Below are 27877 nucleotides of genomic sequence, written 5' to 3' on the forward strand. Positions count from 1 at the left end.
GACGAAAACAAATACAACACATGCATTTAGCCTGAAACAGTGACATAACATCGTCTTTAGGTTTTCCATTGAAATTACACTCAAACTCTTAAGATATGTCGACGACAAATCAATTTTATGATGCCACTGTCAATTCTACTCTTTAAATAGGTTGGATGACTTAAGGTCAGTAAGATTTTAATTTCCTTTCTTGGTCAGCAGAGCTCATCTTGCTGCTCTCGTTGGCGTTTTTGCTTCTCTCGCCCTTTGTGTTTGCGTCCTCTGTCCCTGTCTTTGCAGTCATTCTTCCTACTGCTGCTGCTGAGAATATAAATGAAAACCAATCTGATGGACAATTCAGCTGTCATTATTTGTCTCTGGGTGTGTGTAAACGTGTCTTTGTTAGACCTTTGGGATGTTTTTTGCCGTCCCTCGCTTTTGTCTCTCCGGCTCTTATCTCCACTAAGATGTTTGCGTTCATGCTCCGTAGACCTCTTGCGCTTCTTTTGCTCCTCCCCTCTGAAAAAACGTCACATGCAGTATGTTATTGCCATCTGTTATTGATAAAAGTGCATGTTTTTTTTGGTTTTTTTTTCCCTGGAAAATGTAAAAGGTGAAGGGTTAAGGTCAACAGGAATGACGCTGCCGCTTTCCTCCACTATCCACTGGGAGAGAGATAAGTTGGGACTCAAGGCACCAAAACTCTAACCACACTGCCTGCTGTGTGCCTACCTTAGCTTTTGTAACCTCCCCATGGCCTGGAGTCTAGGTCCTGGACTTTAATAAAGCTTAACAAGTGTCACAGCTTGCCCTTTACATTATAGCCAAGCAGTTATGTTGCAGTATTCTCTTTGGTAAAAAGCTATTATTCACTTTAGGATGAGCAGCCCTGTGAAACTACAGGACTGACGTGTCATTATGTCACACCTTTTCTTTCCCCCTCTCATGTGACCTTTGAAAACAATCATGCAAAAATATATTCATGCTAAGGGACAGTGGAGACATTGGTTGGAGTGATTACTTGCAGAAAGGAACACTTCCAACTTCATAAAGCAATGATTTACTTCAACACAACATAATTCTCTACAAATATGGCATTTTCATTGGTGACACTTTGGTGAGAGGTCTGCAAATAATCAAGAACAAAGTTTAATAATTTATAAAACTTGCGACAGAAGCACCACTCCTGTCAGGAGATAAAATCATTTTCACTACAGCTGACCGAATGGAAAATCTGACGCTTTGAAAACAACACATCACAGATACTCCAGAACTAATACCGACTAGAGTAATTATTACCATTCAGCCGATCGACACACCTTAAGGGCAATGTTCCAAGTACAAAACTAAGTATATTTATTTATTTAGAGACAGCTCTTCTGTTACCAGCTGAGATTAGGACCTAAGGTCCACATTTGATCCCGCTTAGAGCCATTGTTTGTTACACAGAAACAATCACCCCACATAAAACCGAGAACTCAGACAAATGGCACCAAAGCACCCAATGTTAGTAAGAATAAAATACAGCTTGGAAGCCTCAAGACTGCCTATCACATTTTATTCTGCAATACTACAAAAGCTTGACAGAGCTGCACAAATTTTAGGAAAATGCCTGAGCCTGCTGCAGTGTCAATTTGTCTTCTCTCTATCCTCCCAGTCATTTAAGTGGAGAACCAGACAATTCAGTATGCTTTGCTGTAAATATGAAAACTATTTTTGCAACTGACACAATTAAAATAGAAATAGAAAAATAACATCTAATAATATCTTCAGTAATGAAAAGCGTTTGCAAGTGAAGCAACAGAATGTGAATGTAATGTGTAGCGACTCATCAGATGTTTCCACTTCAGCCAGATTATGGTGAGGAATTTGGTCAAAACAACGCAAACACACCAGTAACAGAATGTACTTTGGGGTCGGCAGAAAGCCAACTTTTCTGTAAAGGCAAGTCTTTGTTCTCTCTAATATCATAAAACATTTTTCATTCAAAACCTCAGTATAACTTAATCCTTTGGCTTTATTATCTCACTCTGGATAGTCTTTCACTCCTTTTCATACAATGGCTACTATTCTGATTGAAACAATCACGCAGAACATTTACATCTCAGTAGTGTTGCTTGTAATGTCAATGAACAGCCAGGTGTGCTTTCTTTTTTCCCCCAGTAATCTCAGCTAAATCATTTTCCTTTCAGAAAGATTTTAGACTGCTGAGGCAAACAGTTGACCTTTTACTTTTTCAAGGGAAATTCTCTTTTTTTAATTTATTGTGGCCTTAAAAGCATTTGTAGACAAGCTGGTTTTGAAAGGTGCAACCCTCCCTCAAATAAAAACACATAATGTTCAAACGATTCAAAATATCACCAGCCTGTTAAACAAATTAAAGATAAAGAATACATAGAAAGAGAAAAACGTCAGGAAACCAGAGGCCAATTCTAAGTAGAACACGGGAGCAAAGGTGGAAATATAAAGGCAGATCATGTCTGACCTTTAAGTCTGTTTGGGATCATCATCAGGGTAGCTTTAGATAAAAGACAATTACAATCAGTAACTCCATCTAAGGTGTGGCCTTTAATATGAGAAGAACCAGAGGAGCAAGAAGCAGATTATCCCATCACATCAAAGTGCACTTTTCAAAATGAATCAAAGTGGTTGATAAATCCTAGCCAGAAGCAGTACGTCTGAATGTCCGTAGACAAGTTAATAAGAGAAAAATGGTCAGAGTAGTGAAAGAGATACTGCAGCTGGCTCCAGCTTGTTCCAGCTACCATCTGCAAAAGGCAGGGTACACCCTGAACAGGTCGCCAGTCACACTCACTCCAAGAGCAAATCATCAATTGACCTAACGTGCATGTTTTTTGGACAGTGAGAGAAAGCCAGAGTGCCTGGAGAGAACCCGTGCATCCACAGGGAGAATAGGCAAACTTCTTGTTATGTGCTAACTACCACACTATCATGCAGCCACTGAAACTAGGTGTTGTGTAAATTATGATGTGTGCACTAGCTTTATCCTGTTTAGAGTTCCTGGGGGCAGGACAAGAAGCAGGATGTATCCTTTCATTTCATTCATACCTATGGTCAATTTGGAACCAACGATAACTACCTCTACTCAGAATATCCCTTGCTCAGGTGTGAACAGGGGACTTCAGTTGGAAGTGAATCCATATAAAGTGAGCAAGAAAGCAGCTGGCTGTTAAAGGAGAACATGATGGGAGGAGAGGAGAAAAACATAAAGGAATGCATGTCTGCTATGGGATGCTGTCACACTGTAAGCTCAAGAATAACAGAGAGTCGTACTGCCGAGGCAAGGTTACGCAAGCAATGTGGAATGAAAAATTTATTGAGCAGAGACTGTAATATTGGCTCCATAAAGAGATATGGGTTTCTTGCATGACACTTAGGCAGAGACAAAAAGTGTGTCACATTAATGGCTAAAACAAGATGGGTGGAGGGAAAATAAAAACAGATGTAGGTGGAGGACCCAACACAGACCCTGAAGTCGGGGTAAAAGGAGCTGAAGAAATCAAGAAAATAACATTTCACTCTGCCCGTCTCTGCTTACTGCAGAAGACGGTGGCATTTCAAATCATGCTATGTCTTCTTAATCTGAAACTAAATCCCAAAGAGAGACAGGTCTGTTTCTCCAGATCACAAAGCCGCTATCAAATTTGCACCGAGGATTATTTTCTCCAAAGCACAAGCAAAACTTATAAAACCCATGAAAATCTTCTCAGCGAAGGAAAGGAGTAGCTCTGCCGTGTTGTGCAGCAAAGAGAATTGTACAACAGCAACAGTGCAAATTTGTTTGAGACTGTAAAATGTTATTGCCATCCTTTTGCTTCTATGAGTTAACTATACCTTCATTTGGCATTAATGTGTTGTATTACAAAGGCCTTTTGCAGTTATCAGTTCAAAAAAGTTGTATGCTTTGTTAGGACTTTGTTAACTAATTGCACTTACAGCACTTTCCAATTAAATGAGAAAATACTTTATTCATCTCAAAGGGAAATTAGATAATGATGTTTTTGTTGTATGTGTAAGAAGAAGGATCATTATGATTTTAATTCCCTCATCTCACTAAGACTTCTCCACCAAGATATTATCTATTGGAGACACTTAATCACATTTAGAAATTTGGGGGGAAAGGTTTTTGAGTGGGGGGTTCAAGGTATGATCAAACTAGCTGAGGGGAATTTCTATTAGATTTATAGCTTTTTGTGTGAACCAATGCCAAATGTACAAATGGATCAAGATGAAAAGTGGATATTGCGTGTCACCTCCTTCTTGTGCACATATGGGCAGATGTGCATATGAAAGAAAAGATAAGAGAGGCTGAGGCAGTGCCGGCTGGAAAGAACTACATTTATCATGCAGAGCAGAGATTTACAATCAGGGGGCAAGTGTTGACCAAATGGCCAATCAGCTCCATCGGGAAAAGGGAAAAGATATTAGAAACATACAGAATATCACTCAGTCTTAATCAATGCATGGGTGAAAATGTGGGGGTAAGCCTCATGGAATCTATTAGTGGTGGTAAATCAAAAACATGTTCTCACAACCACAGCTGATAACCAGTAGCTGACTTCCCCCGTGTGTGGCTCAACACAGGACCAGCAAACTCCAAAACTTGGGGCAGCGCAAATCTGCGATGTAACACTGACTGACCTCATCAATGAACAATAAGGGTGGTTAGCAACAAAAGCTAAGATAGGCTCCTTCTGTTTCCCTTTCTTTCTTAAACACACACACACACACACACACACACACACACACAAATGAACTCTAGCTCTCGTCTAAAAATAATCTGGAGCACAGTCATAAATCAATGTAACAACAAACATAGAACCTTTACATACGCACGTGTGCGGTAAGAACAGTGGGAAACTTGATCATATGACCAGAATGTAGGGCAACCACATCAGCAGAGCTCAGAATATATATGCAGCCTTCTCAAGGCCAGAAGAACAGCCCTGTGTGAGTGTTACATTAAAACAAATATGAAGCATGAATTGTTAAATCTCCTGAGTGTTTCCAGGGCGCCTGTCACACACATGTGATTCCTGTTCTTCCTGTCTTCTGTGGTTAGCCTGCAGCTCCCCAGCTGTCCCCATGTCCCACTTCCCTCGTCTGACCCAAGAGTGTTCTGAGCTTTACATATAAACCTGAATTCTGTCATCTAGTGCATAATTCCAAAAAAAACTCCCCACTTACAGCAGTAACTGTGCTGAAAAGCAGAGCCGTGGACTGTTTACGGTTTGTCATATTTTGCACTTATTTCCATGGATTTTAATCAACAGTGAAGCTCAAACAGCAGCTGACACACTTGTTCATTCATATCAGCAGCATTAGAAACTGAAAAGTTTGTCCAAATTTCAGTTGTATTTCAGGTACATGAAGTTAAAATTATTAAGGGACAAAAAGTCTAACAACTGAGTCAGAGTTATAGCATAATGCTCTTTCTCTGTCGCTCCTGCACATAAAACAAAGTCAATCCCAGTGTTTTACACAGTATGCCTGAGCCTCAGGTCAGCAGAGTAGTGTGCAGAGAGGAGAAAAATATGCATATGTGTATTACAGTTGGCAGCTGTCTGTATAGATAAAAATTAAATAGACATCTGGCTAATGGTCAACACCCTGTGTGCAGAGGAAATGTGGGGCAGGACTTGGCTTGTGCCCACGTGTGAGCTTGAGTTCACGTACAGTAGCACCCTGATTGTCAGACTGTAGGGTAGTAGGGCACTATGTGAAAGCTGAAGTAGAAATCAGATTGGGTCTTTTCATTTGTGAGCCACAGAGAGGCAGGGTCCAAATTTCACCCAGAGGTGGGTACACGCAATTACGTCTTCCGAATAGCTTCCAAATACAGCAAGCTATTCCCTCAACTCACTGCACAAGAACCCTGGAATAGTTCTGCTTATGTTGGCAAGAATTTCCTCTGGTCTTGCAATAGTCTTGATTTGTCCCACAATTATGCTATTTTGCAATAGTATGCATTTCTTCACAATAGCTGTGCATTTCCTCGGAACACTCCTGATGTTTATTTATAGTAATCAGCTGAATAGCTAAAACAACTTCAGAAAGGAAGAAAGTAAATCCATTTAATTATGCTATATGGAAACAATTTGCTGAAGGCCAGTTCATACATCTCTGACAGACATCCAAGCATTATAAAATTAGTGAATGACAATCCAAAAGATTTCAGTTTCTGAGTCTGATATGCTCCAGTCCACATGTTTCCAGACACTTGGGCTCTTCGGTTCTGGGACACTTGGCACAGTCAGTGAAACACAAAAAGCACCAGCACATGCTGCTCTGTTGTCAGGCTGAAAAATTACTCTGGTCTGGTGCCAATTTGCATACCATAACCCTTACTGTAATAATTCTTTATTCGGTTCTAGATTTCAGCCACTCTTCAGCAAACTTTCCTCTCTGTGTGTTTGTGTCTAAAAAGAAAAAAAACAGAGGCCGGCTGGAAATACAATCACACTGAACAAGGCAAAAATAGAATGAATGACTGGACTAGAACCAAGATAGTACAGTAGGGTATATATGTTGCCTTATCCAGAGGGCCACAGCTGCTCAGCAGATTTGCATTTATCCATTGCAAAGGCATCCAGCAGTGGAAGAGGGAGAGAGCGGTGGCAGAGGGTGTACCGTGTTTTGTGCTTGATCATCGTGACATACAAAACACTACACTACACTAATTATGTCAATTAAAACTAACCTAATGTCTGATCATGAATATTCATCGATCACAGAGACCCACCTGTTGTGCGATGAGGAAGAGCTGTGCTTTCCTCTGTCTCTGCATCTTTTGCTTTCTTTATCATGACCATGCTCTCGAGATCTGTTTCTGTCCTTGTCACGCTTTTCCTGTCTTATGTAGCATTCCCAGGCCTTTGTAGTATCAATCACTGCAGAGCTGTTTGCCATACTCCCTAAGATTAAAGATGATACACCCAACAGAAAGGACAGGGCTAAGATAGACAGATGACTGGGGTGGGCTATCAACAACAGTAGCAGCAGGTAACTGCATTACTTTTACTTACTCAGTGTATAAATTCACCATTTATAAAGTCACTACATTAACAGAAGCACTTTCTATTTATCTATTTCCTTTTTTCCTGTAGAAACATGCTTATATAACAGCAGTAACATTCTTTAAAAAGGTATATTAATAACACAGTGAACAAACCTTCAAAAGAAGAGTCCAAATCCAAATCATGTTTTCACGAACATAAGGAAACGTACGAGAATACGAGACTGCCAGAACCCGAATGGTGGACTGTATTAGAGGAGCCAATTACATAGCATCTGTGTATTTTATAGAAACATTCCTACCTGAGGAAGATCGATATTGTGAAGTTGAGGGGCCACAAAAGCCTTCGGGGTGGTCACTGAAAAGGATAATTAAAGAAATATTTTTAAAGTCTCAATATTAAAGTAACAAGTCAATAACTGAGCAGAAGTAAATAAAATAATGGTAATGGACAAGAGGACAAGAGTTATATATCTGTATAACTGTATATATCTGAAATATTGTGTACTACTTCTAGTATTTATCCAGTCTGTTGTTAAAATATATCTCTGGCATATTGGACTGCAAACTGTGATTCAGTTTCATGTAATGTTTATGATTGTTAATTCAAATACAAAGCAAAGCAAACAGCGCAGGCAAACAAATCCCCAACTGAATCAATGAAATAAGAAAAACGAATGGTTCAGTCTGCATAATGATCAAAGCCCTTTTTGAAATGCACAGCTGTGTTTTTCAAGTGTTTGAAGTGAATGGCAAATTGTCAAGACGCAGTGTGCGCTTGCCAACCCATGAGGAACGGATGGAGGGCATATTGTACTGTGGATCTCCTGCCCGTCCACGTTGCTCGAACACACACTGCTTCCAACTGAAAACTTCCGAGTGTGCTCACTGTGAACTGAATTTGTCTGAAGCTCATCCAGTGGTGTGCGTCCAAACACAGAGTGTCATAAATCCAATACTAAACAGTCCACATCCCTTGAATTCTATTTCTGGTCTAACACAGACATGCAGAGATGGAGAAAGGCCTACTTATGAATGAGGCATCGTGAATGAATGGAAGAGGGAGTCGTGCAGCTTACAGCAAAGAACTAACAGGGGTACATTATACTTAATGGTTCAGTAAAGTACTCGGGTACCTCTGATTATGGTTTCCCTCTTTAATCAACAGATACACTGTGAAAACTAAATCTAAAATACCACATGAATGCCTTTCATATAAACTGTATTATGGTTTTCTCAAAGTATGACAGCTGTATAAATGTATCAATATCTGATGCAAGTTTAAGGCCAGGTGATTTCCATTGGCCTGATGACCCTTTGTGGTACTTTCCTGTTGGTCTATTGTCAAAGCGAGAAAGCAGGCGCCAGTGCACACGCAGAGAACAGAATCTGATTTATGTCATAAAGGTAAATCAGTGAGAGTTTGGATGATGCCCTGAATCTGATTTGAGAGTATGGAGGACTACAAATGGGGATATGGGGAAGTTAACATGGACTCTGAAAGCCTGATCGGCACTTGGCCTTCCATTCAGCATGGGAATCCAGAGCCCAGGTCATGCCAGAAATACCTGCTGTTCCTAATATCCTCAAGGGAAAGGCTGGGCAGCACCAGGGAGTCTGAGACTATGAGTATAAATGCTGCACATGTGCGTGTAAAAAAAGATAAAATGTATAAAAGGAAATGATTCATAAACGCAGGGGAGATGGCTGGCAGAGTTCATAGGAGGAATAAATCCCAGAAGGATGTGAGGATTTTGCAGATGGACTCAGATGTGAGAAAAAAAAAATCTTTTAGGACATAGTACTGAGTAAAATTCAGGCACACATCAGACGCAGCAAATTAGGAGATAAGGAAAGAGTAGGATCGAGAAAAGAGATAAAAGATGAAGGGACAGGAAGCTGGACAGACAGACAAACAGGGAGATGGACTGAGACAGGCTGGACACAGACAACATCCAAGGGAAACAAGCACAGCATCGAACAAAACTGAAGAGGGGCTGCATTCAAGGCTATGTTAAAAAAAATGCAGGAGCATGGGGTACAACGTGGCCCACTTGTGATCCCACTTGTGTAAATTAGAGCTAAAACGTGGGAGTTTACAGACAGGTTGTGACATAGATCGGAAGAGTAGCGCGGGGGATGCTTTGGACACTGATAAACAGACGACTGGAGACATAAACAAGGTTTTGATGTGCTTTTCTACCTTATTTGGCCATTGATTCAGCTGCAAGACAAACAGCAGCGTACAGTGATTAAAACCCAATAAGCAAAAAACCCATTTCAGAAAACCTGAATACCAATTCTCCTTTGGTAACAAATAAAATCCACTTCCTTTGCTTCACACATCAGACAACAGTAATATTTTTCAGCTTTTCAGCTTCAGTATGCCTTTTATTAATGAGCAACAGATACACAGATTAGTGTAGTCGTCTGGCCTGCAGTCGATCCAAAACCCTCATTATAGTCCGAGGCCAGAGGTAACATACATAACACACATACGTACAGACTCACCTGACCAGCACAGCAGCAGGGGAAGATGAGTGTTCCGACTGGAAAAGGAAAGCTGAACGGAAAAGAAAAGAAGAGGTTAAAAGACTGTTGTGTGATGCTCTTGTTATCATGTTTACATTCTCACTCAAATACATTAAGATCCAGTGCTATTGAATAATCTTTTTTTTTATACACTCCACCTGAAAATGTGGAAAGAGCTGAGATAAATTTGTTCTAAAATCTTTCCCCCAGTTTAAAATGTCATGTCATTTGGAACAAACTAAATGCAGTCTGAGCAAAAACAGTTCAGGTGTTTGTACAGAATGTAATTAGGATTTCAGACATTCCTGGGTCCATAAACAGCACTGTGGAGACAGGTCTAGCTATGAGAAACAAACCAGGGTTTAATAATTACTCATGTTGGATTATTCATCCTCATATGCACAATGTAGTGAGAATAAAAAGAAACTACTGTCGCTGTGTGATAAAATCCATGCAAAAGTATCAACATGTTAAAAGCTCGGTCCATGAATATCAAATTTAGACTCTAGTAAATGTCAGTTAAACTTGGTCCAACGTGATACTGTGGGGCAAATGTGTAAATAGTGCAAAGGTGAATAAAATGTAAGATGTGTCTGTGTCAATATGTGATTTAATTTGAAAAAGGATTGAGGGCAAGCTCTCATTTACTGTGGTGTTACATAAAATAACAGGAACACCAGCCAGAAATAATAAAAAAAAACATTGCCCATTACAAAAAAACATAAGCAAATAATTTATGTTGTTAAAACTTTGAAAGTAGAGAAATTAGATCGACCTCAAACATGCCTCAACAACAAATGTTGCAAGTCTCTCCTTCATCAGTAAAACAGACCACTTCACCGTTAATGGTCCCACTTGTGATAATGCTCAAATTTTACGTGACCAAGCAATACAATCAGCTCCAAATTACACACTTAGGCTGCACTGAGTACACACACACACATGCACACCTTTGAAGAATCTTGGCACAAACACATGTTCACATCTGGATACCCCCCCTTTTTTTTCATCCTAATAATGACCCCTAACGTGAGAGTAGCTGGCAGCAGTCTTTGAGATAAAAAAAACACAAAAGTACTGGAAACAGGCGGAATGATAAAGCTCCCCTGCCTTGCGAGTCAAACATAGAGTGTTTTCTTTCGAATACAAGAACTGCTCACTATGAAAGACTGACACAGCAAGGCCTTGACACCTCAGACACATGGGCACCCCCCCTGGGTGAAGAGCAGAGTTGAAAAAATGCGGACACAGACTTCAAACAACAAAGCCTCAAAGTGTAGTACTGAAAGCCTTGAGGCAGTTCCTCTCAAGAAAGCAAACCAAAAGGCGACGGTGTGATTCATCAGGAACATGGAGAGTGCTGCATGCAAACAAACACCTGGCATGACGAATTACAAGGTGAGGTCACTGCATGAGACATCCCAAAAATGACTAGGTGCAAAATATTAAGGTGCACGTGCTGCATAGACACAAGCATGCACACACAAACAAGCATTCACTTTAAACACCAGCTTGTCCACACACATGTCTTCAACATTAGCGTGAGTGAGTAATTGTTTCTACCTGCAGTGATCTCAAGTGAGTGTTTGATGAGGGCTGGAGTTCCATGCTTGGCAGCATATAACAGAGCTAATGGCTGAGGGCTAATTGCTGCCGACTGTGTTTGCATGACTTTCTGTCTAATGCTAATGTTTCACAGAGGTTCGGGCTGCAGAGTTTTAGATGGAGCTGATATTTCACATTGGACCACTTTCTGCTGTTTTGCACAGCAGGAGAGGCCACAGCACTGGTTAATATGGCAAACACTCCTGTCTCCCACACTCTTAGACCATGGACAGATATGCACAGTTCCTCTTATGGCTTCCTTTCATAACCTGCACATAGCATAGCCAACAGCTCCAACTAAAAACGAGCTGGCACTCTCAAGTCTAAACCTCAAATCAATACTGAGTGCAAACGTTTGATCTACTAGAAACAACGAAATGAATACGCTCAAATTATGTTTACCATGGAAAAGATAACAGATCCAGTGTGCTAAATCCATTACTAGACATTTAACCTAGCACTGATATTACTCTCCTCTATTCAACAATCTCTGCAATAATAAGCGGTTTAGAGGTCAGGTACTTCTCATCAGTGGGTCCCGTCAGAGGGCACTTTGTAATGGTGCGATCAGTTCAGAAAGAACATCTGTTAAGCTCTGATCTTCACAAACTCTAATGCTTCAGTCACTGTTGTGACCTACTAACCGGAAACATAAGCTGCAGAGCACAGCACCAAGCAGCCTATAAGCTTGGTTGAGCGTAGTTGCTGCATTTGAAAATGACACAAGCACAACCCCGTTATGGCACAGTTCTACTGCAAATTCTGCACCTACCAAACACAACAGGCATCTAATGTGACCTCATTGAACAGTAAATCAAAAAAATTAAAAACAGCTCCTTCTTTTCCTCTGCCCTTTCCCCCACGGTCAGTCTGTTCAGCACATTTCTCATCCCACAATCTGCAGACCCAGCATTTTTTTATTTTTTTTTATACCAGGGGCTATTTTTATCATGTTACACATTTGCATCACAAAAGGAGGCAGGCCTCTAACTTGAAGAAGGGGAGTTGCTTGGATAAAAGCTATACATACACACTTCAAAGCTTGAGTTGACTGTTTAAAGCTGTGGTGGGCAGGATGTTTGATATTTTGCTTGTATTACCCTGGCATGGGTTTGCTGCACAATATGGGGCTCACGGGGTGAGGGGTAAGTGTGAGGCCTAAGCTTTCTATTTTGGAACCTTTAAAGATAAAATGCTGCATGTGCTCAGCTGTGTGGGGAGCCTTTCTGGAATTCTATCTAATTCACAACAAAAACAATGAGGAAGTCAAATAACTGACAGGCCTGGTGGAGTCCCTGTTGAATATGACTACACACACCTGGCTGCAGGAAGACATGCAGCAATATTGCATTCAAATGCATGCAAGCACACACACACACACACACAGAACACAAACTCATCAGTGTTCACCTCTGTCCTTGAACTCCACAGGATTCTTTATCTTGCCGCATGTTGCAGCTTTACAAACACATGCTCGGTTTGTCATTAGTCATTTGTGCAGCTGTGTGATGTGTGATGTACGTAGATAACAGGAGGTTTCCCTGGGGCTCCTTCCACCTGAAAATCTTTGTATTCTTCCCCTCTGTTTTAAATAACACCTCATCTGTTAATAATCATTGCATCAGTTGGAGAAGGAGAACTTACAAGGGCATTTGGCAATTAGTGTTGGAGATATTGTAAATGAGCATTTATATAAATAAGCATGCTGGTTTTGCCCGGTGGCAAAGTGACTTACGTGGTGGAGGGACAAATGCAAAAAGAGACTTGATGCTAACTGATGTTGGCAGATGATCAGCAGTTGTGCTATCCTTCTTGTGGGACATCTCAGTAACTACCTGCAAGGCAAACTTACAGATGAGTGTCAAATTAAAGGAAAACACAACATAAAGGGTCTTAGCAATAAGCCAGGCCACCGTGTAACAGCAGAAAAGCTTCAATGCCCCATTGGCATTGATTCTAGAAGCCTCTGGAACTCTACTGGAGGGACAGAGCCAGAGACAACATGAAAGGGAAATATGTCACTTAAAATGATCCTAAATTTAAATTTATGTGTAAATTTCTTAACAACAGAAGGGCCATTGTATGATGTATCATGTCCACCTCTTACACGGTATCAAACCAACTGCCTGCCATGCTGTGAAACACATCCATCAGCACACAACTGAGGTCATGACAGCTGCAACTGTGAATTGGCTGGGTTCGAAAGAACCCGAAATGAAAGAGGAAGATATCATGCATCGGACTACTGATTATGATGATTATACTGTATTATCAAAATGTTTTTCTGAACTGAATTTCTGTGCATGCGTAGTAGAAGTATAATGTTGAGGGGTGCAAAGTTGTAAACCTTATCTGAAGACAAAAAACAGCTACATCTTCAAGCCGTTTTTACCAGATTTTATTGAGGATTCTGTACATGCATTTCTCATGTCTGATGACCATTAAAAGGACAGTTATGGGTCATTTAGATCTTGTTAACTGCCTGGAGGCATTTCTGCAATGGCAGCTGAGAGGGGTAGGACTTAGTTGGAGTATTCTCTTCCTTATTTGGTGTTTTATGGCTCAAGGCTATGAGCACGGTCTCGTGCATTCGTAAAAAATAAAAATCTCACACGGGTGTTTAGCTGTTGACTGACTACAATATTTACATAGTTTTCATACTTATCAAACCCTTTGGTGACCCCTCATGTCTCATTAATGGGAATATCGTCATCCTTTGTAGAGATTGCTCCCCTCAGGGTAGAAATGTTCCATCATACGTTAAAGGTGGACACTCAGAACAACTTTGTATTGATTTGCAGTGATTCTTCCCTCTAAGGGATGTTAGAGTTAATGTTTCCCCTAACATATCAGAAGCATTACGAATAACCCACACTGTGAGGGTCAAGGGCCCTGTTTTTTCCTTCTATTCAAATACGTTAACAGCTTCAGAGCCTGTGTCTTCGCTCCACACCACACACACACTACCTGAGTATCGCTGGATCCATCAGTAAGACATGGGTGCCCTTCCTCTGTGATGCTGCATCCAGCTTTCCTTCCCCTCACATCCATGCCAGTATTTGACTCTCTGGAATATGATAAACGTTATGCTTATATAACACGACCAACAGCAATACGTCACATTCCTGCAATATCATGATACACTGATACACTGAAATGGCAAATGAGGCTTTCCAACACATAAGTCATTTGTCATAGTTACCTCAAAATAGGAGCATATGTTATGCTGGTGTGCATTCATAATATTTAAAAAAACAGGCCATTAGTTTGACCTAATCTCTCTGCCCGTGTCCCAAGTTCAACCCTCCGCAGGTCCATTAACACATTAAACCTCCTTATCTGGGTCATCTCGTTTTCTTTACAAAATAGCCCTTTACTGTCCTAACCCCCACCCCCCACCCCCACCCTCACCGAACATGCACAGATGGGACACTAACCCCTGTCTGTCACTTGGACTTAATCAGCATTAGAGGGGAGAAAGGGGAAATAAAAGGGAATAAAAACTACATCTGATGGTAGCTCATTAAGGAAGTGCTTGCAGCTGCTTAATGTATCTTTTACAATTTGCTCCAGCTTCAAAAAACACACACTTACATTTGAGCCAAGCTTTTTTCTAAAATAAAACAAATCATCTTACTATATTATGATGAAATACAAATTTAGATAGGAAAAGCAAACACATTTCGCTCATATTCCACAGGAAAAATATTTTCAGGGGCTGGCAACACTGGTTCAGAACATCACATCCAGATTAACAAACACGAGCAGATTCTCAGAGGACAAGACTGCTGCCACACCTCACTTAAGACACCATCTATTGAGTTACACCGTGCGAGTATTTGTCTCTGACAAATGTGGCTTCCTGCCCCCCCTCAGGTCCACCTCTGTCGCATGAGGAGAGGGAGATGCATGACGCCACTCAGCACTCAGATTCACGTGACCTCCCCTGAAGGGTAACCTTGCAGATGGAGGAGAACATCATCAAGGGACGGATCGTTAATTAAGTGACATGTTCTGCGAGTCAACCCCGGCTGACAGTCAGGCCTCCAGCGGGCATCTTCAGCAGCGTTTAAACTGAATAAAGAGGAGTAAGGGAAAAGATGTGTTTTGGAATGTGTGTAGAAAAAGGAAATAAACAACTTGTCCAGAGAAGTAAAATGAATTATATTTTACTTCTCTGTGTGGAAAAGATATTTCTGATATTTGCTGCCAAAAAAGGGGTTGTTCTCAGGAAGTACTGAGATATTTTACTCATTCAAAAGTTTATTTCAGGAGTTTTGAATTCTTCTTTTCTTATATTTGTGATCCTCCTCATCAGCTCACAACACAGACTAAGCCAACAGAGATCACGTTCGCATGATGCTTTCTTTTGGAATATTCTGTTTCATGTGCCTTTAAATAAAGACACATCAGTAATGGAACCAATCTGCAACAGTTTCATGATTATTATAAGTAACAACTATTAGGTGATGTGGAACATATTTGTTTTGTAATAAACTAGCAACTAGTGTTATGCCACACTAGGAATGAGCAAAGAACGGTGTCAATATACTGTTGGCAGAATAAAATGCAACGATTTGAATTTAAAAACAGTAAAAACCTGTTTATAAGACTGAAAAAAACCATTAACCTTCGATGAAAATTTGCTTCCGCTTTTAACAAATAAACACAAGTCTGTGAATACCTCAACATTTGCCAAGACAACCTTAATGTGCTGAGCCCATCTTAGGATCACAGAAAACAGATGGCATCAGCCAGATAACTGTTGTGTCCCGTACAAACAGAAACAGGAAGCTGCCAGCCCCTCTCAGCTCTGAGCTGGAGCACAGAATGGGATATCATGTGTGGTGGAACAGTAACGACACCCTTAACGAGAGTCAGCAGGGAAACATGCAACCACCTGGAAGCTGGAATAGATGGTCCGCTTGAGGAAGAATGAGAACAACAAGGAACTTGCTCTCCATATCCAGCATGCTCCTTCTGGGTCTGAGTGGAACAAAAACAAACTCCTGGTCATCCTCTGCTCTTTTTCTTCTAATCAAAGCACATTTCCAGTTTCAATGAAAACAAGCGCAACATCTGTTCTGACGCAGGTTTGGAGGTTAGGTGTTCATCCAAATAAGTTTGCAGCCTCCTAAGAGGAGGACATCACATCAGAAATGTGTTGCCTTACCATGATTTTGGCACGTTTTCTTTTGAATGTTTTAAGTTTTGCCTGTTTTTTACAGTAGGCGCTCCAGGTTTCTTCATTAAAACCATAATTGAAGTAATCTGATATGTTGGCCTCTGAAATGCAGACACAAAATAGTGAGAAGTCAGAATATTCTCAGTGAATACAGAATGCAGTAGGATCACATAGAGAGAACTCAGTGGGACGAATCACATCATCTATAGGTTCTAACATGACAACTCACCAGGTTTTTTCCATGGCTTTTTCTCATGACACTGTTCGTTTCGTTTATTTTTTTTTATTTCTTGAACATCCTCCAACAGATCCATGTCTTGTTCCTTTGGAGAATCTGTAAATCATCCACATTTTTTCATCTTAAAGATATTAATCAACTGAAATATCCAGTAATGAAGCTAATGTCCTTCGTGCACATGTGAAAAAAAGATGAATTTTAGGAGTGGGGGTTTTAGGTTGATTGCCCATCAATTTGATCTCAAATGAAAAAGGATAGAAGTTATGGTCTTTCTGCTTTTGTGCTTGTTTTCTGAGTCATCTGGTTTTGTGGCCCATCCTCAGAATGTATGTCAGAGCACCTCCTTACCAGCTTCATGTGTCCTCCTTTCAGTATCACTCTCCGGATGCAAAGGTGAGCGCCCAGAGCTGCAAGAAATCAAGACTCATTTTATCCCAACTGTTACCTTTTATCACCATGTCAATTACTGGCTAACTGGTCTGGGTGGAGCTTGTGCCAACAGCCTAATTTAAACATGGAAAACTAACTCAGTGCACTCATTAGAAAATAAATAAATAAATGAATTCAAGAAAAATATCTCAGTTATGGCTTGACAGAAGTGGGTTCCTGACAAATAATGTGCATTTGCATCTTGGCCAACTGGCAGAAAACACTATTAAAAGCTGGAGATTTATCATCATTTTGCCAGTAGATGGATGATAGACATTTAATTCCCATATGCACGGCTGAAGGTTTGCACAGAAATACCAGCATCATTGTCACTGTTCTCATCATCATGGACACTAAAGAGCCCCACAAAACAATTGAAATACACGACAATTGTTGAAATGTTCGCCTATATTTCAAAGCGCATTTAAGTTTCCATATATAAACATTCTTCGAATATATATACTGTATTATTATCTTTTAAGAAACACATTTTCGCTGCATGAAAAAGCTTTTAAAAAATCTGAAAAAAGCACACAAAAAAGAACATAACGATAACCACACAACATTTTTCATGTGTCACTCTAAACCTCAGCCATCAGGGCCGAATATGGACCAACAGCAAAGGCTGAACGTTTGCTTTTCAACTTTTATATTTTTAGTGAAAAAAACAAAAAAGAAAGACATTGCTGAGGTTTCAGTGTGTTTCACAAAACCTTACTGTACATGGGGATTATGTGACAGCTATTCTGGGGCAAAACGGCTCAGAAATGCAGACCACAGATATCATCAGTGTTCCACTTGTGTGACTGCTTACATTCACATTTTCCAGCTCACAAACAAACACTGTTTTCATGGCAGCAGATTTAATGACCATTAAATACTTGTTAATGTTCCACATGACTGGCCGCACAACACATGTACTGTGAAGCTATAATGATTCCCGTCATTACTGTGCTGTGAAAACTTTATCATACCTGAAAGCTTCATGACTACACTGCACGCAAAGCAGATCAGTCAAGAGAGCATTCTGATCTCCCCTCATTATTCACACTTTCCCCCTCCAGATCGTGTGAGGTTGAACACTTTTTTGGTTTAGACTAATCGCTTATCATATCAAGAGTGTGAATAATCTTTATTTCTGGACCAATCAGTTGTCCTAATCATTGTGCACATGTTGATACATTCCCCAGAGAAAGAAAAACAAATGTTAACTTTGCTTTTGTTAAACGTTTGGGTTTGATGTAGTGTAACAGCTGGGAGTGACTGAAAGAATTGCTCAACAGCACCATCAATCCAAACAGCAATACAATTTGCCAAACGACTGTGTAGCAGTGTATAATGAATTTGGCAGTGGGGAGAATTGAACATGACCACACAATAATAAAGATTTTGTTCGCTGCTATTTTTTGGTCAGTCGAGTCAATGTGTTTAACTTCTTAACATACATGCAGAATAATATTATTAGTTTTGGAGAAACGAGTGCATGGGGTAAACTAGCCATGCAAGAATTCCTTTCGTATATGTCTCATAATGTATAACACAATGTTATGGGAAGGAAAATGGTGGTTGACCGCTCCTGTAACACAACAAACCTGTAAGGGAATGTCTCCTCTAGATCATCTGTGTGGACTTCATATATCCCTGAAAAATGCACATGTGACCCGTAAAGTATCCTTACGATAAATTTAAAACAGTTCTTTACATTTGCTGAAGCACTCATTGTACCGTTAATTAGTTCATCTCTAAAAATGGGCTAAAATTATTTACACACAAAAAAATAAGTGAACAAGCACTGCGTCATTACACTGCCCGTTTAAACTTAGCTACATTGATATATTTTCCCCTCGTCTTCCTCCTCGGGAACACACGTGGAGTCTGATCCTGAGGAAGACATGTCAGCGTAGAAAACGTCGTTTTAAACAGCTATAAAGTAGAACTCAAACTTATAACTTAGCGGTAAAGTTTGTAGAAAACGGAACATAATATTAGCCACTGAGCATCTAAACTGTCAGTTGATGGAATGTCTATGGAAAGAGACAAAAATCGTCTCGCGCTAAACTGACCGACTGCAGTTATTTAGACAAACTGACATATTTCAAATATAATTTTCATGATTAAATGAGTTTTATTTTTGTTTTTCCTTTTTCAATCTGGGTCATTGCTAGTTGAGTTAGTAAATTGTGTATACTCGCAAAAAAATATTTATTGTTATTTATTGGGTATTTACTGTTAACTCAATGGAAGAGGGAACTCTTCTCTTCTCGAAATCCTGCTTACTGTTACCATAGCAACGTTTCGGTGACGTATATGTGCTGCGACGCTGGGGTGCCACGTCACCTATAAGAGACTCGTGTGTTTGTTTTGTTGAGGCGGCTGGAACTGTCATTTTTTTAAATGTATTTTCTGTTTCGTTGCATCTAGTGAACTCTCGTATTTGGCAAAATGTTAACCACAGAAGATTTTACAAAGCTTCCGCTCCAAATGTGGGAGAAGGTGCTGTCGAAGGTAAAGAAAGCTGTTGTTTTTATGGATGACAAATGTGCGGAGGTTCTCCACTGGAGCGGAGGGGCTGCTACCTTACTGGAGGCTGGAGCCAGAAATGTAAAACAGTTTTCGAGCTTCGAAGCCTGTGGTGTAAATGAGCCAAAAGCCGTGTTTGTGGTGAGCACTTTGCTGAAGGGGAGGACCGTTGACATCATTAAAGACATCATATCTTTCAGTCGCTTTCAGTACTGTGTTGTCTTCACCACCGTTGCTCACTCTGTGCACCTGCTCGCCAACAATGTCACTGGGGAGATGGAGGGCAACCCTGTGTTTGAGCAGTTTGAAGAAAAGCTCTGCGAGTGGATGGGAAACATGAACTACACGGCAGAAGTCATGCATGCTCCGGTGGTCTTCGCCCCGGTATCACAGCGGCTGATCATCACGCCAACGTTTGCGCACCTGTTTCCCCTGCTGTCACCAGACCTGGACACAATAAATGCAAAACGACCAGAGAAGAAGAGATTTGTTAGCCCGAATGACCTAGACATGCCCTCGCTCCCTGCTGAACTGCAGATTGAAGTAAAATCATTGGTGTCAGCATTGAACGCGATGTTTGACGCCACGGGTACAAAGGAAGAGAGCTTTGCTGTGGGTCCAATGAGCCGAATCATTGCTGGGGAGCTGGCCAATCATCCTCAAGCAAGAAATCGAAGGAAGACCGCTCCTAATAAAGCATCAATTATCTTTATGGACCGAACAATGGATCTCACAGGTGTGAAAGCTATGTTGGTGCAGAACCACTATTATATCACTGTTCAGTGATGATGTGTTACACTGATCATTACAGATACACTGATAGAAAGTTGTACTGGCCATTCGTAACAATAATATGCTTTATTTGCAGGGGCTGTTGGTCACCATGGCGACAACCTGGTGGAGAAGATTCTGACTGTACTAAAACCATTACCTGGTCATGTGACTGACGTGCAGGTGGACATGCTTGAGCTCACAAGTCTACAGCGTACCCCCTACTCCCAGAACACCCTGGCTCCTGGCTGCCTTGCACAGACCCAGTGAGTGCATCTTATCTCTCTACAGCTCCTGTTATGTGCAGTTACGCCTTCACCATTCAAGCTACTGACTTAATGTCATTAAGACTCTCTGTTATATGCTGCAAATGTTCGAGCTGACCGCAGTCATTTTGTCCTAACAGTAGGATGAAACTAAAAGAAATGTCATGATTTTAATGGCATCTGAGTGGAGAAATCTGTGCCAACAACTGTTTACGTCAAGGCACTTCACTTCTGTTGACATCTAATGGCAAAGGGGGGGAAGTAGTTGCAAAGCCAAACACAAACTAACTCTTTGGTCTCCTGTTTTTTAAACTACACTAAAAAAGGAGAGACCAGAAACTAAGGAGATGATTTGTCAATACGGTGTCAGTCCAATTAATGCTGTTTATCTGAAAAATCAATCAATCAATCCATTGTTCCACCACGCCACTTAAAAAGGAGTTTGGAAAAGCAGCGCAACCATAGTAAAGTTACTGTTAGTCATATCTGCTCTGTGCAGTTTCTCTATACAAAGCTTACAAGGCAAAAAAAACGTGATTTTTCTTAATGTGTCCCAGTGTTTTTTTTCTTTAAATAAGGAATCGTGAAACGTATGTCAGGTGTATTGTACAGAGCCTGTGGCAGAATTAACAGAAAAAGACAATCAAAATGATATGCAACATGATTTGCAAATGAGTTAATTCCCAGTCAAAAATGTTTGAGCCACTGAGAGTTTGCGGCGATCACTCAGTCTTCCATCCCCTCTTTCAAACTGTCACCAATAACCACATACAAATAAGAAAGATTTATGCAGGATTACACACTGCTCTACCTTTATGTCCGTGTGGTATCTATTAAGTTACAGCTAAAGATTTCGGTCACATTATTTTGGCAGTGCAGTAAATGCGATCAAATAGGTCAGATCATAGGGCTTTTGGTGGTGTGGTGGTTAACACTCTCGCCTCAAATCTCGGCTGGGGTCTTTTCTGCATGTTTTAGGGTTCCCTGGGTACTCTGGCCTCTTCTTAATGTTAAAAAACAAGCATGTTAGATGAATTGGTGATTCTACATTTAACTTAGGAGGGAATGTCTTGTTTATTTCTGTGTTGGCCTTGTAACTGACTGACGACCTGTCCAGGGTGCACCCCACCTCCTGCTCAGTGGCAGCTGGGAAAGGCTCCAGCCCCTGACCCGGAATTGAATAAAGTAGTTATAGAAAATTAATGTTTTGTAGAGATTAGTTGACTTTGAATAGAATTCATATTCAGGTTGGGTGATTTTTATTTAATTTTTTCTATTTTTTGTCATGTTGAAATAGCACTTAGTGAAGTAAAGTAAATCAAGCCCACCTGGAACATGTATCTCCCCCTCCTATTCAGCAATTACAGTGACATAATGAAACAATACCTGATCTTACCTTAAGAAAGCAAGATCCAACAGTGTTCATAATGTCTCCAACATAAGGGCATTCTGCAAGCTGATTGTATTTGTCTTGAGCAGTACATATTCACCTAACTGACAATGTTTACTTTCTCACTGTAAATGCATTCTAAGGGAGCCATTTGAACATGCAAAAGTAAGTCACAAAGGAAGTTAATGTCTCAGATTAAAAAAATAAAATCGGCAAAACTTCCCCACCAAAAATGGCCTTTCTATGTAGACTTTCCATGTTCTTTGTGTTGCTCTTTCCTCTTGGTGCTCCAGCTCTTACCACAATTCAAACATGTGGATGAGATTAATAGGGCCTCTACATAATTGCGCAACTTTAACACAGCATGTTTTTGTCTCTTTCAGTTATCTCTAACTTGTCAGTTGCTTAAATGTCACTCGGATTGAGTTTAATGACTGGGAATAAGTGTCCCAGAACATTAATCCTCTCATCCTGTGAGAAAACCAAAACATAGATCTTATGTACTGGCCAAACACACACTCACGAGCCTTCTGTCTTTACTGAGTGGGCTGGGTGGTAAATGACCAACATTAGGTGCCAGTGGTTCAGTGAAGCTCAATGCTCTGGTTTTGGCTGTGCAGGTGCATGTGTTAGGCGCCTGCGGTGCGGCTGTTGTTCATGGCAGGAATTAGTCCTACATCATGTCTTCCACTTGGGCTTTTCTCTTTTATGTGGTTTCTGGAGGAACAGGCTTTGACTGAGTGGAAGAGTCTTGTGGCAGGAGCGGTCAAACATTATGTCAGACCATAGGGATCTAACAACCAGGTTTAGACATGCACTGGATGCAGGAAGGACAGGGCAAGGTCCTGTTGTAAATGGAGTTTGTCTAAGATTATTTATTTTTTTTGTAAATGCCGTTTAGGCCCTAACCCTGTAGCAGATGACGTGATCAGAGCAGGGACAGGTTGCACCGACATCTGTAGGATTCAAGTCAATGACAAATACCTCAAATGTCTCAAGTAACTGTAGCTGTGTTTAATATTCTGCTTGTCCAACACAGCTAGGTTGTAAATGGATAAAATGTTTCACATCTGCTGCTAGAACCTGCCGCAACAAGTTTGTAACTCTTGCCGTCTATGTCTAAGAGAAAGAGTCACTTGTATGACGATGAATTAGAGGCACGGTTACATTTTGGACAGAGCATTCTGAGTGAAGATTGATTGCTGATCAAAGGCTGAGACTGCAGCATTAAGGCTTGCAATCATCGTTCCACATCTGTTTGCCAAATATGATTGCAGTCTCGGCAAAACCTCTCATCTCACCACATTCAGATGATCTCTTCCGATACCGAGTGCAAGGTGCTCAAAACACAAACACACAGATGAAGAAGGGTAGCTGAAAGGAATAAGTAAGCGACAGCGGCGGCTCTGCTGTGTGTCTGATGAGGGCCAGCCAGATCAACAGGAGTGTTATTGCATGTGCTATCGCTGAGCAGATGGCCCAGTTGAGCCTTATCACTGATGTTTAGGAGATTGAAGTGCTGCCGAGGCAGAGCAAGAAAGAAGACTAGAGTTCCCGCTATATTTAACTGCCTTAAAGTGCACAGCTCTCCAAAGGCCCAGTTTATTTCAATGACTCCAATATGTTGAAGACCAGGCTCTGCATGTGCACCATCTTTAAGGTGTGCACAAGCCTTCTGATTCTACAAAAGTTACAAAATTCTGAAAGGAAATGTGTTTTGGTGCATAATGTGAGCTGGGCAAAGCACTAGAACCTGCTGGCTCTGCATGGGGTGATTGCCTGCATAATTAGTTTTGTTCTCCTGGATGTTTATACACCTATGATTTGTTGAGCTATTCTTAGCTCAGACCACAGTGTGTTTTGCTTGGTTTCCACTCTCAAACCTTTAAGTATTAGGTGTGGATGTAATTTGGACCTTTTTGTATAATATATCCTTCTCTAATTCCAGGATATTTTTGTAGATCACTATGTCTTAAACATTCTGTGGGTGGTTGTTGATTCTAGCTCAACAGGCGAGACCCCGAAGTTACTTTGCAATTACTGTTGTATTGTGTTTCATAACCTGCTGGGAATATTCCATATCCTACAACCTGGCTTTCACCCTGAGGTTCCAGTGATTATGCCAGACAGAAAGTATACTTTGTGTGGGTCTATGCACTCTCATGCACACATTTTGCTTGATGAGGTTTTTTTTGTTTGTTTGTTTTTTTCCACTCCTGCACTCTGACATTCTTTTTCAGTCATGCCAGGGCTCAAGTTTTGCTCAAAGTAAAATGATGTGAAAGAAAAGTGGCAGTGGACACATGTTTTTTTTGTGTGTATATGTATGTGTGTGTGTGTGTGTGTGTGTGTGTGTGTGTGTGTGTGTGTATTCGTGGTCAGGTACCTTCAGCCCAGTCTGTGTAATTTGCTGTACTTGGCTTCACAGTCCTTTTTGATCTTGAGCAGGACATGTGAACCCCATAGGCAGAGGGCACAGAGTTTCCCCTCAGTCTCGAACTAAAACCTGCTCTCCCGTCATTTGGCCGCCTTGGACCTTGATTCTGTGGTGGGAGGCGTGTGCAGTGTGGGCAGAGCAGAGTGCGGGTGGCCGAGGTGCTCTGGGTCTGCCTCGGGAGCTGCTGAGATTGAGCCAGGCAGAGAAAGCGACCGCACCCTGCCATGTGAAAACACTGCGAGACTCTGCCATCTCCTCAAGTCTGCCCTGCGGATCCTGTACGCGTACCACCAAGAGAGGGAAAACACCTATTTCTGTCTCAGCTGGGAAATATGAGCATGAATAAAAAGCCATGCACCCTGATTTGTGTAGAGGCTGTTTTGGAAAGCTAACAAAAGCAACAGAGATAGTAACGTGTGGGGAGGAACGGGCAAATGACAGAGAGCGGAGGATAACTAACCCTGTTTTTACCCCACCAAGAATAAGAAGGGGAGATGAAAACTGGCCTCAGTTATTCTATGATGGTTTCCTTCCAAAGCAGAAATTGTTTTGCCTTTCTGTACTTAGACGTAGAACAGGGGCACAAACAGATGAATGAAGATAAAGTCTCACAAGTGATCCATAAAGGTCAGATTTGCTCTTTCATTACACCCTTGGAGTTCCCATGCAGATCTGCATATCGAGCACTGTATATGGTAAAAAAAAGTTAGTTTTAACTGGGGACATGCAGCCCTTGAACTGTGTAACACAGAATACAGACCCTGGCCAAATATCAGGATTTCTTCCTCGATGAAAACTTAGTAGTAGATAAACTTTTTTTATGCGTTAATCCAGTCCCACCACGACCCTGCAGCAGTTATGCTGGTCGGTTATGACTCTCTTGCACATGTATCTGTGCTTTCTGGGTACAAGTAGCATGTCTCATCTGTAACGTTCATCTATTTGCAAGGCTTCATTGGACTGCAGGATGAAATTTCTTTAGGTTTCCTTTTTTTTTGTGCAAGAGCTTTAATGAAAACTAGCTTTAAAAAAATAAAAATAAAAAAATGTGCTAGCTTCTTGCAAAATGCTCAACATAGTGAGCACAAAAAACAGCTGCAATCGCCATTTCTCAGCAGATAAAGTTCAAAGGGATGATTGTGTTGCTTCTGTTGCACATCAGTCTGTTTGTCAGCTTTGCCAAAGCATTTTACAGGTGACCTCTGGTAAAAGGCCATCGAGTGACAAACAAACATATTCATATATTTTATTTACAGGAAAATAAATATTTAACTTGAATGTGGTAGGCCTTGGCCAAAAAAAATGTAAAAGAATCCATTACAAAGGAGCACTTTGGCTTTCAGTGGGCAAAGGCACAGTATCTCTCGCCGCCCTCTCTGAACTTAACTGGTCTGTGGGGAGGTGAGTCCTCTGTGTTCAGACAGAATGTGTGCTGAGAGTAGAGTAGCTACAGACATCGAAAATTGCTTCTTTTTTTTATCCCAAGAAAACAATTCCTATACTAAAGGGCTAGTTTAGCTTCTTTCATCATAGCAGTATATATTGCAGATGGGACTAAAATAGGCAAATAGTGATGTAAGTGCGGCGTTATCCCAGTACGTAATGGAACAAGCTCCCAGTTTGAGCTTTAAACATCTGTCAGTACTAGCAACATTGTTTGGCTGCTTTGATCCAATGTTTTCTCTTACTGATTGTATCAGCTTTCTCTAACTGCCTCTGTTTCTTGAGAATAAAATCGATACCAAGAAAAATGTATCAATTGGAGATGCAGAGATTTAGCTGTCTCTTACGACTGAGTGAGCCGATGCGTCCCCAGGTCCACCTCTCATGTTGTGTTTGTCTCATTCAGGACCCAGTTCTGCTCTCATTTCCAATGTGAAAGCTTTCTCAAGCTGAAACCCTTGCTATATAAATCAAGTAGATTACTTTCACCTGAACAGCTTGTACTCTGTGTTCCTATCAAGAATAAGATAACAGAACCTATTCTGTCTTCTGTGCTGACTTTCTGCTCTGTGGTGTGATTTTCACCACAGAACACCCTTTCTCTTTTGGAGGCTGCGTGTGTGGATTTATTCAGTAAGCTGATAAAATACCCCCCAAAAATGGGACTTTACTTCCTCCAGCCCCATTCCTTCAAAGAGTGCCTACTGCTGGCTTTCATTTGAAATGCTAAAGTAGCCAAGACACATGAGAGGAAGAAGGCTTCTGCTTTACCACCACCCCCCATGCAGATCCTTTCATTTTCTCACGTTTTACCCTTTCTGTCTACACTGACTTCCTAACTATAACCCATAGTATCATTTGATTTCATAGATGCCGACCAAATTGAGTTTTTTATGTATTTTTTCTTGTTTGATTGAGTTTTTAAGGCATTTATTGTGATTTTACTGTATTTTAGGATATGGAATTATTCATATGTACACTTTACAGGAAATACAAAGGAAAGTTATAGCAGTCATAGTCGTACCACATGACTCGTAATGCTGTTTTAAAGAGGCGTCAAGCAGAAATGAGGGGTGGGTGACAAAAAAATCACTTCCTTTCATCTACAGATTTTTTTTAATTTTTAGTTTTGAGCTGCGATCTGCACTGAATCGGGTAACATCATTTAGAGGATGTTCATCCAACTTCACTCAGGTCTCTTTGGTGTCATAAAAGCCTTCACACACAAGCTAAAATACTCTCAAAAGCCTGCAAACTGCTTATGAAATTAAGCAAGTTCCTTTGACACGACCCTGTATTTTAATGTTCTTGTTATTATTGTTACATTATTAATTTTTTCTTTGTTTAGTACTGGGGAAATGGGGTTTAGAATGCTCCAGTATACTGTCCATAGAGTTGAACCCAGATCTCATCTCAGTGAAAGAAAACGGGGCATTGAGATCTCCTTTTTTGATGCACCTCTTTTGTTACTTCCTTACTTCCTGCAGAACTCTTCTCCCTCCTTTTTTCTGCATAAATCCACTGGGTCATTTGTCCCTCTTGCCAGAACACACAGACACTCAAGGCCAGGTCTGGTTTTGCTCCACCATCCTCCCTTTCTCTCCCATGTTCTGTCCTGTGCTACATGAGGATGTTTACAGGAAGCCAACAGTGTTTTTTTCTGCCTCATTAAACACACTCCATAAATTAAGTCACCTGCGAGCCAGGCTGACCGTGCACACTTCCACAGTATTAAGCTGCATCTGTTACTCGTAGTCCTCTTGGAAAGTACATATAGTAGATCATTTGAATTGGGCTGTGCAGTAGATATTTCTGGTTTTGCCGTCTGCTGAGTCTGAGCAGGAGTGTATGTGCTCTGTGAACGTGAACCCAGATACACTCTTGTACAAGTGCTTCACAAATAGGACCAAATTATGCTGTAAATTAGACCAACAGTAAAAAAAAAAACACAGTCAAATATGAATGATGAAAACATTCCCTAAGAATTTAGAATTAGGTTTAATAATCTTGATAAAAGGAGCAATGCTCTCTGTTTTCAGGGGCAGG

The 27877-nt window shown here is 40.8% G+C and overlaps 1 protein-coding gene across 1 annotated transcript in view; it reads left to right on the plus strand.

Annotated features, from left to right (window-relative positions):
• The first annotated feature begins 19359 nt into the window (after positions 1-19359).
• The window catches only part of scfd2 (sec1 family domain containing 2), a 95141-nt gene continuing 86623 nt past the window's right edge, over positions 19360-27877 (plus strand). Inside the window, exons 1-2 of the mRNA XM_072389975.1 lie at positions 19360-20260; positions 20393-20561. Of these exons, the coding sequence (XP_072246076.1) occupies positions 19447-20260; positions 20393-20561 (983 nt within the window). The 5' untranslated portion in view covers positions 19360-19446. The remainder of the gene's footprint in view (positions 20261-20392; positions 20562-27877) is intronic.

This window comes from Leuresthes tenuis, unplaced genomic scaffold (genome assembly GCF_036924035.1).
Source record: "Leuresthes tenuis unplaced genomic scaffold, fLeuTen1.0.hap1 SCAF_7, whole genome shotgun sequence".
In the NCBI taxonomy this organism is placed as follows: Eukaryota; Metazoa; Chordata; class Actinopteri; order Atheriniformes; family Atherinopsidae; genus Leuresthes; species Leuresthes tenuis.